The following is a 17,370-nucleotide window of genomic DNA, read 5'->3' as shown; positions in this document are numbered from 1 at the left end:
ATTCTTCATGTCTATGCAGTCGTGGGTTTAAGGAGGTTTTACTGACAGTGTTGGGGAAAGTTAAACTGCATCATAATCAAGTTGTATTATTTACGTATCATGACAAAAGTTAATGCATTACAATATTGAGTTACTCCTCTAGAAAGCTATAGTTGCATTACTTTTCATTGTAAGTAATGCGTTACGTTAGCTTACTTTAGCTGAGGCTTAATCTTTTTTTCTGATGCATTACTTTACTGGCCACTCATATTAGTCATATTATTACGTAACTTGTAATGCATTACCCCCAACACTGCTGATTTAGCGATGCGTTCAGTGCACATGAAGCATGCATTTGCTGACGTTTGTTACCAGTGAGCTTTTCATTGATCAATGTTTCAATAAATCACTTCAGATACCAGGATTGGCTACAGATTGTGTTGCATTATAATAATAGCAGAGGGTGAAGTGCATGAAAAAGATTTAATCACAATACATTACACTTTATGATGATGGTGATATGCATAATAAAACACTGACGTCATCATGCTGGGAAGCGTTTGGTCACATCAAATCAAACTAAACAATGGAGATCAACTCAGAAAAGCACATCCAAATAGGTCTGGGATCTAGAAAGAATAATAATAAATCAAAACAATCACTGATGTCTTTTCTTAAAGGGGTCATGAACTACTTTACTGCTTTATTTAGTCATTTTCTCTACTTATAATCTCAGATTTTTATATTAAAACATCATAATTGATGAGCAATTGTCATTTTTAGGAGCTGTTTCAGAACTCTCACTACAAAAATGCTTTTCTAATGAGTTTGTCTTGTTTCTAGTCTAAATATTTATTAAAATTGTTTGATATTTGGATCATTCATTCATTCATTTTCTGCTGCTTTTCTGGGGCCAGGTCGCGGGGGCAGCAGTCTTAGGAGAGAACCCCAGACTTCCATCTATCCCAGCCACTTCCTCCAGCTCCTCCGGGGGGATCCCGAGGCGTTCTCAGGCCAGCTGAGAGACATAGTCCCTCCAGCGAGTCCTGGGTCATCCCTGAGGCCTCCTCCCGGTTTGGATAACAATATCCAATATAATGTCTATTAATAACAATAATAAAGAAGTCATAATTAAGTGAGTTTTTCTTTAAAACAAGTTAGCTTACTCCATTGGCAGATTGTTAAGCTTGTTTTAAGGAAAAAAACTCACTTAATTCTGAAAATAAAACAATATTTATTAAGAAATCTTAAATATTCATCCCAGAAACAACACAAAACCTCTAAGAAAATCATTTTTGTGTGTTTTATAAGCTCTTCTATATCCAAATGCAGTTTAGATTTCTCAGCTCATGACCCGTTTAAACACATTTACATTACATTTAGTCATTTAGCAGACACTTTAATCCAGAGCGACTTAAACACTGCTACAGAAGAAATCCAAACCCTCAAACAGCTGGTTGACGCTGCACTTCTGATTGCACGAGGAATGAGAGACTAAAGCACAGGCGTGGTTGAAACACACTGGTGTAAATCTGCAGTCGATGTGCTTCTACAGCAGGCAGCTCAGAGACACTTTGGTGGTGTATGAAGGCTGAGTGTCTGAAACAGAGAGCGTTAATATACTACAACACATCCATATACTATAACATAATCAAACATTGAGCTGGATTATATTGCCTAATCAGGTTACAAAAATCAAGTGATTGTGATTCAGAGTAAGCTACTCCTTAGCTACTTGTAATCGTATTACAGTTACTTTTAAGGATTACATCAGGATTACAAACTATTACTGACACAGTAGCAGGAAGATGTTACAATTGATTGTTTTCAATTAGTGTTGGGCAAACATGAATTGTGAATAATCACATTCCAAATAAAAGTTTGTTTTGACAATATATGTGTTTTATACACTCACTGGCCACTTTATTAGGCACACCTGTACTACTGCTCGTTAATGCAGCATATGTTATGCATGTAGACATGGTCAAGATGACCTGCTGCAGGTCAGACTGAGCATCAGAATGGGGAAGAAAGGGGATTTAAAAGACTCTGAATGTGGCATGGTTGTTGCTGCCAGACGGGCTGCTCTGAGTATTTCAGAAACTGCTGATCTGCTGGGATTTTCACGCACAACCATCTCTAGGATTTACAGAGAATGCTCCGACAAAGAGGAAATATCCAGTGAGCGGCAGTTCTGTGGGCGCAAATGCCTTGTTGAAGAGGTCAGAGGAGAATGGCCAGACTGGTTCCAGCTGATAGAAAGGCAACAGTAACTCAAATAAGCACTCGTTACAACCGAGCTCTGCAGAAGAGCATCTCTGAACACACAACACGTCCAACCTTGAGGCGGATGGGCTACAGCAGCAGAAGAGCACACCGGGTGCCGCTCCTGTCAGCTAAGAACAGGAAACTGAGGCTACAATTCACACAGACTCACCAAAACTGGACAATAGAAGATTGGAGAAACGTTGCTGCTCTGATGAGTCTCCATTTCTGCTGACACATTCAGATGCTCGGCTCAGAAAACATGAAAGCATGGATCATCCTGCCTTGTATCAGCGGTTCAGGCTGGTGGTGGTGGTGTAATGGTGTGGGGGAGATTTTCTTTGGGTCCATTAGTACCAATTGAGCATCAACGCCACAGCCTACCTGAGTATTGCTGCTGACCATGTCCATCCCTTTATGAGCACAGTGTCTCCATCTTCTGATGGCTACTTCCAGCAGGATAACGCAGCATGTCATAAAGCTCAATCATCTCAGACTGGTTTTTGAACATGACGATGAGTTCACTGTACTCAAATGGCCTCCACAGTCACCAGAGCTCAATCCAATAGAGCAGCTTTGGGATGTGGTGGAACGGGAGATTGGCATCATGGATGTGCAGCCGACAAAAATCTGCAGCAACTGTGTGATGCTATCATGTCAATATGGAGCAAAATCTCTGAGGAATATTTCCAGTAGCTTGCTGAATCTACGACACCAAGGATTAAAGCAGTTCTGAAGACAAAAAAGGGGTCCAACCCGGTACTAGTAAGGTGTACCTAATAAAGTGGCCGGTGAGTGTTTATTAACATATATAAAAATATTGTTTTGTGTCACTTTTACATTTATATATAATTTGTATCATGTACATTTTATATCTAAATAAAAAAAAATCAAATATATGCGTGCATGTGTGTATTTACATGTACAAAATAAACACACAGCACACACACTCTAATTATGAAATGAAAAGAAGCTATTGTGGATTAGTTTAATAGTGATTTATATTTATATTATCATCCGGCAGGAGGTATACTCGAAGCGAGCTAGGTCCAATACATATTTGCATTCATTTGTACTGCAGCTGGGTTTCTGCACAAGCTTTAAGTTGTGTTTTGCTCATACACATTGGATGCTCCTGCTGTTTAAACATGTTTTGATTGGTTATAATTTTGTTTACTTTATAATTGCCATTTTATTTGATGATGATTAACTTTATTGTTACCTTTTATGTTTATTTATGTGGTGATCTGAGTTGGCTATTGCTATATAGTTATATGTACAGTAGTTGAGGTCAGAATTATTCGCCCCCCTGTTTATTTTTTCCCCAATTTCTGGTAAACGGAGAGCAGATTTCTTCAACACATTTCTAATCATAATAGTGTTAATAACTCATCTCTAATAACTGATCTATTTTCTCTTTGTCATGATGACAGTAAATAATATTAGACTAGATATTCTTCAAGAAACTTCTATACAGCTTAAAGTCACATTTAAAGGCTTCACTAGGGTAATTAGGGTGACTAGGCAGATTATAGGCAGGTTATTGTATAATGATGGTTTGTTCTGGAGACTATCGAAAAACATACAGCTTAAATGGGCTAATAATATTGTCCTTAAAATGGTGTTTAAAAAATTAAAAACTGCTTTTATTCTAGCCGAAATAAAACAAATAAGACTTTCTCCAGAAGAAAAAATATTATCAGACAAACTGTGAACAATTCCTGAATCTGTTTAACATCATTTGGGAAATATTTAAAAAATAAAAATTTAAACGGGGGTGAATAATTCTGATTTCAGCTGTATGTATAAAGGTAGTATTAAATTACTCTTATCATGTAGTCAGTAACTGATTACAGTTTAAAAGTAATCTAAATGTAATCCAAAAGCAGATTACATTACCATAAATGTGTAATCTAAGAAAAGTTTACGAAAATGCCTTTTTTTTGTACCATCTTCTTCAAAATGCATGAGCATATCGATATCCTCACCCCTGTCCTGAAGAGACTCAATGTAAGTCTTCATGAACTCTTTCTCATGCGTGTCCTGAGCTTCTGCATCCATGTTCATCTCCTCTTCATCCTCAGCTTTTATAGGATTGTCATATAAGCGGATTAATCTGCAACAGAAACACGCATTGATCATGTATGTGGAAACCGTTTTGCCGGACAGACAACAGCAGCTGTTTTATTCTCAGAATCTAAAAATAACGCCCCGGAGGATCAGACGCGACCTCAACGTTAACCTTCATTGTCATTGCAGCACACACTGAAATATTCAGCACATCTGTAGGGGCAATCCGTCTGTGATTTAATGAATCAATGCAAACGTTATATTGATCAAGGATGATTCTTTAATTTAGCTTTTTGGGAGTTATAGTATTAAAGGTATTAAAGGGAACACTAGGTTTTGATGGGAATGCAATCCTTCGGCACAAGGTCTCAAAAGTTTTGGGAACAAATGCAACTTTTTTTTTGCACAAGACAAATGTTTTTGGGAGCAATGCAAGGTTTTTTTTTTTTGTAGGGCAGATTGTGTTTTTGGTGGTGTGCAATACTCTTGTATTATACTCCTGTTTTGAGAGTGAATGCAACACTTTTTGGAGTAAACATATATTTTTGCTCTATACAAAAGTCTTGCAAAGTTTTTTATATTTATCAATTTTTTTTGCAAAAGAAATCAAATGTTTTTTGAAATGCAAAGTTACTTTAGGAGGATGCAAAACTTTAGCACAAAGCTGAAACATTTTAGCACATTGTGTTTTGGGCGGTTTGCAATACTTTTTTGTACAAAACCTTCAATGGTTGGGGAGTAAATGAAGAACTATTGCAGAAAACAACAAATATTTTTGAAGCAAATGCAGTAGTTTTGAAGCAGATGTTTTTTTGAGTAAATGCAAAGATTCAGAGTAGACATACATTTTTTGCACAACTATAGACAAAAGTTTTAGGAGCAAACGCAAAGTTTCTTGGAAAATGCATTCTTTTTGGCACAGGAGAACAAATGTTTTTTTGGATTTAACGCAAACTTTATTGGCGAATGGAAAACCTTTAAACAAAACTGCAATTAGTTTAGAGCAAATGCAGTTTATTTATAAAATAGTTTTGCACAAAACTTTAAACAGTTAGGGAGTGATTGCAAAGTTTTTGTGGAATGCAGAACTATTGAATGGGACGACAATTTTTCATTTAGAGTGGATGCAGTATTTTTGAACAGGATCACTGATGTTTTAGGAGTAAATACAAAGATTCTCTAAATAAACATTACATTTTACACAACCCTACAAATGTTTTGGGATTTAATGCTAAGTTTTTTTGGGGGGAAATGCAAAGCCTTTGAACAAAACCGCAAATAATTCAGACTAAATGCATTTATTTATTTTCATTTTTTTGCACAAACCTTAAACGGTAACACTTTACAACAAGTTGTATTAGTTAATGTTAGTTAATGCATTTACTAACATGAACAAACTGTAAATAATACGTTACTACAGTATTTGTTTGTGTTAGTGAACATTAGAAAATGATGAACTATGATTAATAAATGCTCTACATAAATTGTTCATATTTAGTTAGCGTTAGTAAATACATTAACTAATGCGCCTTATTGTTAAGTGACCTCTTAAACAGTTTAGGAGTGAATGTAAAGATCTTGGTGAGAAATAGGACGACAAATATATATGAAATGCTATAGTTTTGAACAAGATCACTGGTGTTTTGGATTAAATGCAAAGATTTTTGGATAAGACTTGCATTTTTTGTACAACTTGACAAATGTTTTGGGATTTAATGCAAAGTTTTTTTTTTTTGGGTGGAATGCCAAACCTAAAACCTTTGAACAAAACTGCTAACAATTTAGAGCAAATGCAGTTTATATATATATATATATATATATATATATATATATATATATATATATATATATATATATATATATATATATACATATATATATATATATATATATATATATACATATATAAATATATATATATATATACATATATATATATATATATATATATATATATATATACATATATAATAATCACCTTCAGACCCTGCGGCCATTACAATGGACATCACATGACATCCCATTTCTCTGAAATTTGAAAAATAATTCAGGTCTGAAGGGATTAAATTACACAAAACCTCAAACAGTTTGGGATGCAAAGTTTTTGGTGTGAATGGAGAACTATTGAATGGGACAACAAATACTTTTGGAGCGAATGCAGTAGTTTTTAGCACCTATGTATATAATTTTTTTGCACAACTGGTCAAAAGTATTGGGAGTGATTGCAGAGTTTTTTATGAAAATGCATTCATTGCAAAAGACAACAAATGTTTTGGGATTTAATGCAAAGTTTTTGGTGTGAATGCAAAACCTTTGCACAAAACTGCAAATAGTTTAGGAGCAAATGCAGTTTTTTATTTTTCACACAAAACTTTAAACACAGGGTTAGGGTTGGGCTTAATCACGGATGTTTTTAGAGCAAATGCAAAGATTCTTGGAGTACACATACATTTATGCACAGCTTGACATGTTTTGGGAGTGAATGCAAAGTTTCTTGGAAAATGCATTCATTTCTTTGCAGATTTTTGCAAAAATGTTTTGGGATTTAATGCAAAGTTTTTTTGGGGGGGGAATGCAAAACCTTTGCACAAAACAATTTTATAAAATAGTTTAGGAGCAAATGCAGTTTAATGTTTATTTGTTTATTTTTTGCTAAACAGTTTGCGAGTGAATGCAAAATTTGGGGGGAAATGCAGAACTATTGAATGGGACAACAAATATATTTGGAGCGAATGCAATACTTTTGACCAAGATGACGGATGTTTTTGGAGCAAATGCAAAGATTCTTGTAGCAAACATTAATTTTGCACAACTAGACAAAAGTCTTTGGAAAACGCATTCTTCTTTTTGCACAGGACAAATGTTTTGGGAGCAAAGTTTAATGAAGAAAAGCAGCAATACTTTATTGCACAAAAGCAATCTATTTTTCATTGTTATTGAGTTTTCTATAGCGTCAATCTAGGGTCATATATACTTGCACAATGAATGAAAGTTTTACCAAACAAAAAATAAAGTATTGAGAAAAATATATTCAATATATATTGCATATATTCAACTGTGAGTTTGCGATGCTGATTTCACTTTGCACTTCACGTTTCTGTGCGTTTCACTTTGTGGCCCTGATTTACAAGTGGTCAGGGTCAAGGGAACTTAGGAGTTTACGGCAGGCAGTGAACTGCGAAGTGAAAACGGCGTGGCAAACTCACGGTTGACTAAAAACAATTCAACATGAGCATTGCAATTGACTAGACGGGTTTTGTAAACTGCAAGTAGTTTTTTATTGCAAATATTTTAGGATTTTTCGCTCTGTTGATTTGTATTTGCAGTTCTTTTGTTTGCAAGTTTTATTTTTCTTTCTCAAAGGTGAATTTTCCCTTTCGCAGTTCTTTATTTTTGTTAGCAGAATTCATTTTTATTTCTCAAAAATGTATTTTCGCTTTGTGATTTTTGGAGATTTGCATCTATTTAATTCTTTATTTTTGCTCAATACTTTCTTTTTTAATTGCAAAACCTTTTATTTTGCAAGTATTTCTGGCGCTAGATTGACTCCAGGGTTTCCTGCTCCTCTCCTATATTTGTTGTGCATGATGACACGGCTCAGTTGAGGACTCAGACGTACTTTTGAACAAGAGCACAGATGTTTTTGGAGCAAATGCAAAGATTCTTGGTGTAAACATTCAATTTTGCACAATGCTACAAAAGATTTCAAAGTGAATGTAAAGTATCTTGAAAAACGCGTTCATTTCTGCAGAAGACCTCGGATGTTTTTGGAGCAAACACATGATTGCTTTTGTGTGACAACAATCTATTTTTCATGTGATCATTGTTCTAAGTGTTCCCCATCCTCCTGTATTTGTGCATGACACGGCTCGGTGGTGGACTCAGACGTACTTGATTTTGGGATTGTCCACTAGGTGTGAGGGGAGGCTGTAGAGCTGGTCTGCGCTGATCACCAGCATCTTCAGATGGAGGAGGTTATTGGTGCTCATGGGCACGTAGCGCACCGCGTTTCTGTGCAGGAACAGCATCTCTAGAGCCTCCAGCCTGAAGGAGAAACACCACAGCGTCAGGTGTGTGTGTGTGTGTGTGTGTGTGTGTGTGTGCCCATTAGTCTGTGTGTGCTCGTGTTAAAACAACATTATGGGGACATAGCAGAGTTCAGAAGAAGACAGAGTGATAGTGTGTGTCTGTGAGCAAGAAAGCAAGTGTGTGTGATGATCAGAGCCGTGGTGTTCAGAGTAATGTCCGCAGACCACCAAGAAGAAGAAGCACATCCAGCAGGAGGAGCTGTGGAGGCCAGAGGTAGCTGTCTGAAAGGGGGTCCGGCTGATATCCCTGATTTACCCAGAACACATCAGAGCACCGCTGCCCGACTCACTGCAGAATGACAGGGTCAATATAATGACCCAAACCTCTGCTCACTCCTGCTGATGCCAAACGCCGGCTTCAGTGGAGCAGCAGTGGAGAACTGGAGCTGTGGACGGTGTGGAGCATGTGCTGTTCTCTGATGATCCACCTTCACTGTCTTTCCCACATCCGGGAGAGTTACTGTGTGGAGAAGCCCCAAAGAAGCGGCCCACCCAGACTGCTGATGCCCAGAGGGAAGCATGTGGGGATCACTGATGATTCGTTCGGCAATATGGCGTTCCCGAGGCCCATTACTTGTGCTAGATGGGTGATGGGTTACCGCCAAGGACCAACCCATTCTGGAGGAGCATGTGACCCAATGGGTCAAACATTGTTTCCTGAAGGTGGTGGTGTGCATCAGGATGATAATGCAGCAACACACACAGCAGGACTGGAGGCAGAGTGGTGTTATGAAGATGACAGTGAAGTTAAACATCTCCAATGGCCTGCACAGTACCCAGATCTAAACATTATTGAGCACTTTGGGCTGTTTTGGAGGAGCGAGTCAGGAAAGGTTTTCCTCCAGCAGCATCAGTAGTGACCTGAACACTATTTAGATGAAGAACGGCTCAGAATCCCTCTGGCCGCTGTGCAGGACTCCTGTCTGTCATTCACTACAGCAGCTGATGCTGGACTGAGGCCTTCAGTTTCATCATCCAACCAAGGTATGTGTGTGCGTGTGTCTATGTGTGCGCTTGTGTACATGTAACCCCGCCGATTCTACACCACCCAACCCGCTCCGAGCTGGTATCGAACCGGCGACCTTCCGCATGGGAGTCGGTTGCTCTAAAAAGGAGGCTAAAGACCATGGACCATAGCAATTGTCGCTAGAGCATCTTTAGAGGTCAGAGGAGTGAGGTTTACCTGCACAGCACTTACTAGCTGGCCTCAGTTACACTCACCCCCCTAAACCTCACTCCCGTCCAGGTCACGGCACCAATGTAACATCGCCGGTCCTACACCACCCAACCCGCTCCGAGCTGGTATCGAACCGGCGATCTTCCGCATGGGAGTCGGTTGCTCTAACAATGAGGCTAAAGACCATGGCCACAAGCATCTGTCGCTAGAGCACCTTTAGAGGTCAGAGGAGTGAGGTTTACCTGCACAGCACCTACTAGCTGGCCTCAGTTACACTCACCCCCCTAAACCTCACTCCCATCCGGGTCACGGCACCAATGTAACAACGCCGGTCCTACGCCACCCAACCCGCTCCGAGCTAGTATCGAACCGGCGACCTTCCGCATGGGAGTCGGTTACTCTAACAAGGAGGCTAAAGACCATGGCCACTAGCATCTGTCGCTATAGAGCACCTTTAGAGGTCAGAGGAGTGAGGTTTACCTGCACAGCACTCGCTAGCTAGCCTCCGTTACATACACACCTGTCGATGTCCTCAGGCAGGTCTCTGAGTGCGTTATTGCTGATGTCCAGACACTTCAGGCTCTCCATGCGCAGCACACAGATGGGGATGCTGGGAAACTTGTTTTCTGCCAAGTCCAGGTGCTGGAGTTTCTTCAGGTTACTCAGCTGAAACCAGAGGAATATCCCAGCTAACAACAGTAACTACAAACATTTTGCTGACCTTTTCATGATGTGGAAATGTTAAATGACCTGCTAATTAAATTAGAGCTACGACTAATTCATTACAGCGCAGATTATTCTGCTTGCTTTAATGGAAAACTCACTTTATTTTCACTCATTATTTCTGAAAACAACACCAGATCTATTACTGGTCTAGAAAATGCTTCTTGATTTAAGAGTTTATGGATATTTTGGACTAGAAACAAGACTAAAACTCAAAGCATCAACTGAAAAGCATTTGGTAACACTTTATTAACTGCACACTATAGATCATTTATTAAGCATTAGCATCTAGTGCAGTGGATCTCAAACTTTTTTCACCAAGTACCACCTCAGAAAAAAATAGTCTCTCCAAGTACCACCATAATGAGCAGCATTGCTCCTCCAGGTTACTCCTCCAGGTCATGGAGGAGTGGAGAGTATGAGACTGATTCCAGTGACGCTCCAGGGACAGTCGAGTCTTCGCTGAGGCCAGCTTCCAGCCTCCACCGCTGAGACTGCAGCTCTGCACAAGACTTTTGGCCAGCGGAGAAATTAAAATGGTCGTGCCCAACTGAGTCTGGTTCTCTCAAGGTTTTTTTTCTTCACTCCCATCAGGTGAAGTTTTTTTTCCCTCTCCGCTGTCGCCACTGCCTCGCATGGTTCAGGATTGGTAGAGCTACGCATCGATGAATTTGCTCTTCAGTGTTTGAACTCTCAGTAATGATTAAATCACACTAAACTGAGCTAAACTGAACTGAACTGAACTGAGCTAAACTGAACTGAACTTAAACACTAAAAACTGAACTACCCTGATCCAGTTACTGTGACCATTTATGTGAAGCTGCTTTGACACAATCCACATTGTAAAAGCGCTATACAAATAAAGCTGAATTGAATTGAATTATTGAAATACAGTAGCGTAGTAGGCCCAGTAAAGCAGCTACAGCTCTGTACAGTTCAAAAACATGGCAGATTAATTCCTATTATTAAGAATATTAATAATTATCAGCCGCTTTAAACATTATAAATACGTTGAACATCAACACTGTACTGTGCTTATATGTAAAAATCAAACAAACAAAATAAAACGTCAACGTTTATATTGAAGTGTGTATTTAAAGGTTAAAAATGGTAGGCTACTGTTCGTTAAAAGTAATTAAAAAAACACTCCTGTACTTAAATATAAAGTATTAACATATTCATCTGGGGGTGTTGCTTGGACCTCATAAATATATGCTATATGTTCTCACATTGATATCATATTTTAAATATATGTGGCATGTACAATATGACATATCTGATTCCTCCACGTACCACTAGTGTTACATGTACCACAGTTTGAGAACCACTGATCTAGTGAGTTCATCCTCTGTTCAGCATTACTCTACATTAACAAGTCAGCAGTTTAGAACTGCAGATACAAATGCTCTATCACTGACTTATAAACACATGTATAATGTGCTTAAAAACTGTACTTTCATAACTTGTTAATGGTTCATTTCCCATGACTAAATTAAGTATTGCATTATTTACAAACCAATTGTATTTAAGAGTAGTTGGAGGGTTTTAAGATGATTCAGAATGAGTAAATAAATGATTAATAAACTATTGAAATCAACATTTATAATTCTTATTATTCAGGAATTAATGGTTACTTGGTTTGTTGATAAATGCTTCATCCAGTGTTGTGAGCTAATCTAAAGTGAGGACTATTCATGCTTTATAAATCTCTAATAAATGACAATTAAAGGCTCAGTGTCAAATGAACAATAAACATTGCACTCTTATCTAAACAGTAAAATGACTGTACAGTTTAAGCATTTCTGAATATCAGGAGTGTCACAATGTGACATCAAATTGGATTAAAAAACAGTAACAAAGTTTGATTTATATCATTAAATTATTATAATTAATATTATTGTTGCTTTATTACTGTTTTTTAATTGACACTCCTGATATTCAGCAATGCTTAAACTGTACAGTCATTTTACTGTTTAGATAAGAGTGCAATGATTATTGTTCATTTGACACCGAGCCTTTAATTGTCATTTATAAGGGATTTATAAAGCATCAATAGTCCTCACTTTAGATTAGCTCACAACACTGGATGAAGCATTTATCAACAAACCAAGTAACCATTAATTCCTGAATAATAAGAATTATAAATGTTGATTTCAATATGATGATATAATATTCCAGTGTTATTTAATGACGTTTAGACTGCATGGTCATTTTATTCTAGTTAAGGTTGCAAAGATTTATTGTTCATTTGAAGCGCAGTGTCATTTGTGTATCATTTGTGTATTTATTTAAATGTGTTTCAAATCAATAGGAACGAATAATGTTGTTTTTGTTTTCTTTTTTCCTGTTTGGAATTTAACTGAGCCTTTATTTGTCATTTATAAGGGATTTATAAAGCACGAATCCTCACTTTAGATTAGCTCACAAAACTGCTTGAAGTTGAGTTAATAAAGCATTTATTAACATACACATTAACTATTAGTACATGCCTGATTAATAAGAGTTATAAATGTTGATTTCAATAGTTTATTATTCATTTACTAACTCATTCTGAATCATCTTTAAAAGCAACTAACTATTCTTAAGTAACTGGTTTGTTATTAATGCCATACTTCATTTAGTAATGAAAAACAAATCATTAACAAATGATGAAAGTACAGTTATTAAGCACATTATACATGTGGCTGTAAGTCAGTAATACAGCATTTGTAGCTGCAGTAATAAACTGCTGACTAACTCTTATTAACATATAGGTAATGCTGAACAGATGACGAATGTAACATTTGCTCATGCTTAATAAATGATTCGGAGTGTGTAGTTATTATAAAGTGTTGGCGCATGTGTTTGCAGTGTTCTCAATTTCTCAACTCCAGAAATGTAAACTACTACTAGCACTTTATTATTGTAAACCTTGCCGGAACGTTCAGAGAACGCTCTCTGTTAGCTGGGATACACAAGCACATATGTTGTAAATGACTTTATTCTTGAGCGCGTGTGTGTGTATCTGCAGTGTGTGTATCTGCAGTGTGTGTGTACCTCGAAGGGCAGCTCCGCCAGGTGTGTGTTTGCGGTCATCTCCAGGTGCTCCAGATTCACACACTCGCCCAGTTCAGCAGGAATGCTCAGCAGTTTATTATAATTGACGTTTAATTCCCTCAGATTGAGCAGTTTACCTGTGGAGGAGCAGACATACATGTGTGTGTGTGTGTGTGTGTGTGTTATTGGGATTTTATTATTAGAGTTTTTGCCATTTAATTCTTGTATCAAGAAGCATTTTCAGTGACATTTATAATAACTGCACATGATGAGTCATTTCTTAAAGGGCCATGAAACCCCCTCGTTTCAGCAGGGTGTTTTCACACCTCTACTTTGGAAAAAGTCAGAAAAGTGGGCGTGTCCAGCTCTGTTTACGGGGGAGTGTCGGAGGAAGAAAAGTGGGATGGTGTGGGAGTGTCTATTTGGGCACGCGCGAGTTTCAGAGTCAAAACACACACACAGGAGAAAGTGATGGTGTTTAACCTACATGGACATCTGTAGTCGAATTATTTGCCAAATTATTAAATGGTGGACTTTAACTGCAGTTTGGCTCTTTCATTCAGGGAATTCATTCATGTCCCTCGCCACAAACGAGATATTTGATTCGAGGAACTGCTCTAAGCGTGTATTTTTCATGCAATGTTTGATACCGCACGGCGAATGAGAGAAAAAAAACTCCGCATTTCCTGGAAACTTAGATGCACACGGCAGGTAGTGTCAGAAAGCCGCCTGTGTTATTCCGGTCACTAAATGCGGTGAAAATCCTACACGAGGTTAAAGTTTGGTTGTGGTGCTAACATGTTTACACTCTGCGCAATAGTTAACTCGATACGAACAAACTGAATAAACAAAGAGCACTGGTCACTCACTTACCAAATCTGTAGAGACAGGACAATCACCAGTAACTAGAGCCGCGTCTTTATTAAGAGGAGACTAAAGCGAATCCGGATCTCAGCGTTTGCAGATGAGAACAGCTCTCAGGTAAACAATAATCCTCCTTAGACACGTAAGTTATTGTTGTCGAGCGTCGCGTACACTGTTAATCCACACGTGACTCCAGCTGAGCTCTCACAGAGAGAAAATGAAAACTTCACTGCAGCAAACTATAAAAGCAACACTTCACGCTTGTTTTGCCAACACAACGTGGCGTCTCTGTCGTCTAAACACTGTGACAGTAATGAATATTAATGAAGCTGCACAATAGAGCGCTCTGATTGGTTTGAACCAAGCTTTACTCATGCATTAATGCAGCACACTGTAAGACGTAATAAGACACACTCTGGCACAGGCGTCCAGTCTGCACGCTGGAATACACACTATTATGTCATGACCGTGACGCAGCTTCAAAAATTCGTTTCAAACCGGAAGTACGAATTTGCTTAAAATAACGCAAAAACAACCAATTCACACTTTTTAGTGAAATATAGGTGTCCTAATAGTGTTTACAGCAGTGTGGGACACATATACCACTGTCAACAGCTCAACACATGTGTTTTGGTGTTTCATGACCCTTTAAGCATTAGCGAATAATTAATTCATCATTTGTTAAGCCTCAGCTCTACATTGTAAGACATTAGTCAGCAGTTTACAACTGACTTATGTAGACTTATAAATTGCATAATGTTAACTTGATTATTGTTTTTATTACTGAAGGATTGCAATGTTTACAAAGCAGTTTAAGAGTAGTAGTTTATAAGATCATTCAGGATGAGTTAGTAAATAATTAACTATTCAAATCAACATTTACATATCTTATTATTCAGGCGGTTGTGTGTTAAAAAATGCTTTATTAGCACAACTTCATGTGGTTTACTAAACCTGATATTGTCCTAAATGAAGCAACTCCTCCAGGATTCTTATATAAACATGAGGCTCGTCAAACTGGTCGTGGTGGTGGAGTTGCATCAATCTTTAGTGATTTCCTTAATATTAATCAGAGAAACGGACTTATGTTTAGCTCCTTTGAAGTACTAGCGCTTAATGTTCAGCTTCCAGATACTATGCAAAAACCTCTCGCTTTAATCACCATATATAGACCCCCAGGACCCTATGTTAAATTTCTAAAAGAGTTTTCTGATTTTATTTCTGACTTACTAGCCAAAACTGATAAAATGCTAATTGTCAGTGACTTTAACATCCACATAGATGACGCTAACGATACATTAGGGTTCATGTTTATGGATTTAATACACTCACTTGGGATAAAGCAAAACGTTGTGGGTCCAACCCATCGCTTAAAGCAGGGGTTCCCAAACTTTTCAGCCCGCGACCACCAAAATGACAATGCCAGTGACTCGTGACCCCCAATATCCTCTCAGGTGGTGGTTATAAATACAGAAACCTGGTATGCAATGATGCGCACAAACACACTAATAGACCCAAGTCTATTCTTTGTTTTTTTATGTATGTCAGTGCTGTAAATGGGCTAGAAAGTTGAACCTGGTGTTACAAAATCTGCTGCATCTGACAGTATTGCTGTGTCTTTAGTATAATGTAATTACCCGAGAAGTCGCAATCCAATAGAACTAGTAACTATAAGCGACTATTTTTTTCTCTTCAGTATAGGTTATTGATAAAATACAGTAAGTTTTAAGGTTTAATAAAAATTAATTGATTTTTGAAAATCACCAGGCGACCCCCCTTCATTGTCCCGCGACCCCTCGGGGGGTCCCGACCCCCACTTTGAGAACCTCTGGCTTAAAGCAGGCATTAGATCTAATTCTGTCTTATGGAATCGAGGTTATTGACGTAGACATTTTACCACAAAGTGATGATATTACAGATCACTACCTCTTACTATATAAGCTGTGTTTACCTGAAATCAGCAAACCCACTCCAATACTCCGTCCTAGTAGAACTATTGTTCCGTCAACCAAAGATGAATTTATAAATAATTCACCTGATCTCTCTCTATTTCGTAATGCACCCGCAAACTCAAATGATCTTGATGTAGTAACCAGCAGTATGGATGCCATCTTTACAAGCACACTAAATACTGTGGCACCCATCAAATTAAAAAAGGCTAGAGAGATTAAAACTACACCATGGTATAATAGTCATACTCGCGCGCTCAAAACAGCAACCCGCGCCCTGGAACGTAAATGAAAAAAACTAATTTAGAGGTCTTTAGAATTGCGTCAGTCTGTCCAGCTATAGGAGGGCTCTAAAATCTGCCAGGGCCGAGCAGAGGGCCTAAAACTGAGCCTTGAAACGCAAACTGATAGAAAATAATAGATCATTATTATCTGCAAACTGATAGAATTATCTTATAGAAATAGAATTAAGGGGGCCAACACTTTCCCCCAGCGCTGTATGTATGTGTGTGTGTGTGTGTGTGATCTGTGTTGTTTTCCTGACCGATCTCCACTGGGAGTCTGCTCAGGCCGTTTTTGGGGACGTCCAGCACCCGCAGCTCCACAAACGCCTCGATGTAGGAGGGGATCTCCGGGATGCGGGTGCCGTGGATGTGCCACTCCCGCAGGAACGTCATGAACTGCAGATCTTCAGGTAATTTCTGCACAACACACACACACACACACAGGCTTCAGACACAAACAGTGCGATGCATCAGAGAAACTGCGTCTTTAGTCTGAGAATTACCATCCATTTCTGTCCGTTCAGCTCAAAGATCAACTTGCTGCTCTCTGAGTCGCTGTCTGCAGAGGGTCAGAGGTCAGATTTAGGCAAAGCAACAAACATATTTGTACAATGAAGATTAAGAACAAAGGAAAGAGTAGATCTGTCATGTGCAGCATCAGCTACAGGGCAGAAAAGGTGCACAGCATGAATCAAGCTGAAAAATTCCTCAATTCTCAGTCATTCAGTTCAGTCAGTCACTTACATCAATAATAATTAAACATTTAAAATACTGTTTTTCAATATTTAATACCTTTTATTTTATTTGACTGTATTTAAACATCAGAGAAGCACGCAGGTTAAAGGAGTGACAGTAAACAGAGTTGAGCTCCAGCAGGTTTGGTGTTTGCTCTTCTGACTGCTTTATTATGATGGTAATGCATGATTGAGCTGTGT

General features: G+C 38.2%; 1 protein-coding gene across 5 annotated transcripts in view; it reads right to left on the bottom strand.

Annotated features, from left to right (window-relative positions):
• Positions 1–443: 443 nt before the first annotated feature.
• The window catches only part of si:ch211-87m7.1, a 272,159-nt gene continuing 255,232 nt past the window's right edge, over positions 444–17,370 (bottom strand). For 2 of the 5 annotated variants that reach the window (XM_073909987.1, XM_068223076.2), the window contains 7 exons: positions 16,939–16,994; positions 16,696–16,852; positions 13,339–13,475; positions 10,100–10,245; positions 8,206–8,358; positions 4,233–4,360; positions 444–1,578 (listed from right to left, as the gene is read on the bottom strand). In XM_073909987.1, coding sequence (XP_073766088.1) covers positions 1,529–1,578; positions 4,233–4,360; positions 8,206–8,358; positions 10,100–10,245; positions 13,339–13,475; positions 16,696–16,852; positions 16,939–16,994 — 827 coding nt within the window. In that variant the 3' untranslated portion in view covers positions 444–1,528. Of the gene's footprint in view, positions 1,579–4,232; positions 4,361–8,205; positions 8,359–10,099; positions 10,514–12,667; positions 13,247–13,338; positions 13,618–14,847; positions 15,261–16,695; positions 16,853–16,938; positions 16,995–17,370 lie in introns of those variants that run through there. The other 3 variants (XR_012384004.1, XM_068223077.2, XM_073909988.1) reach the window with 3 other exon arrangements.

Source organism: Danio rerio, chromosome 8 (genome assembly GCF_049306965.1).
Source record: "Danio rerio strain Tuebingen ecotype United States chromosome 8, GRCz12tu, whole genome shotgun sequence".
NCBI classification, from domain to species: Eukaryota; Metazoa; Chordata; class Actinopteri; order Cypriniformes; family Danionidae; genus Danio; species Danio rerio.
Note: the sequence above shows the minus strand (reverse complement) of the source record. Positions and strands in the feature narration are given on the sequence as shown.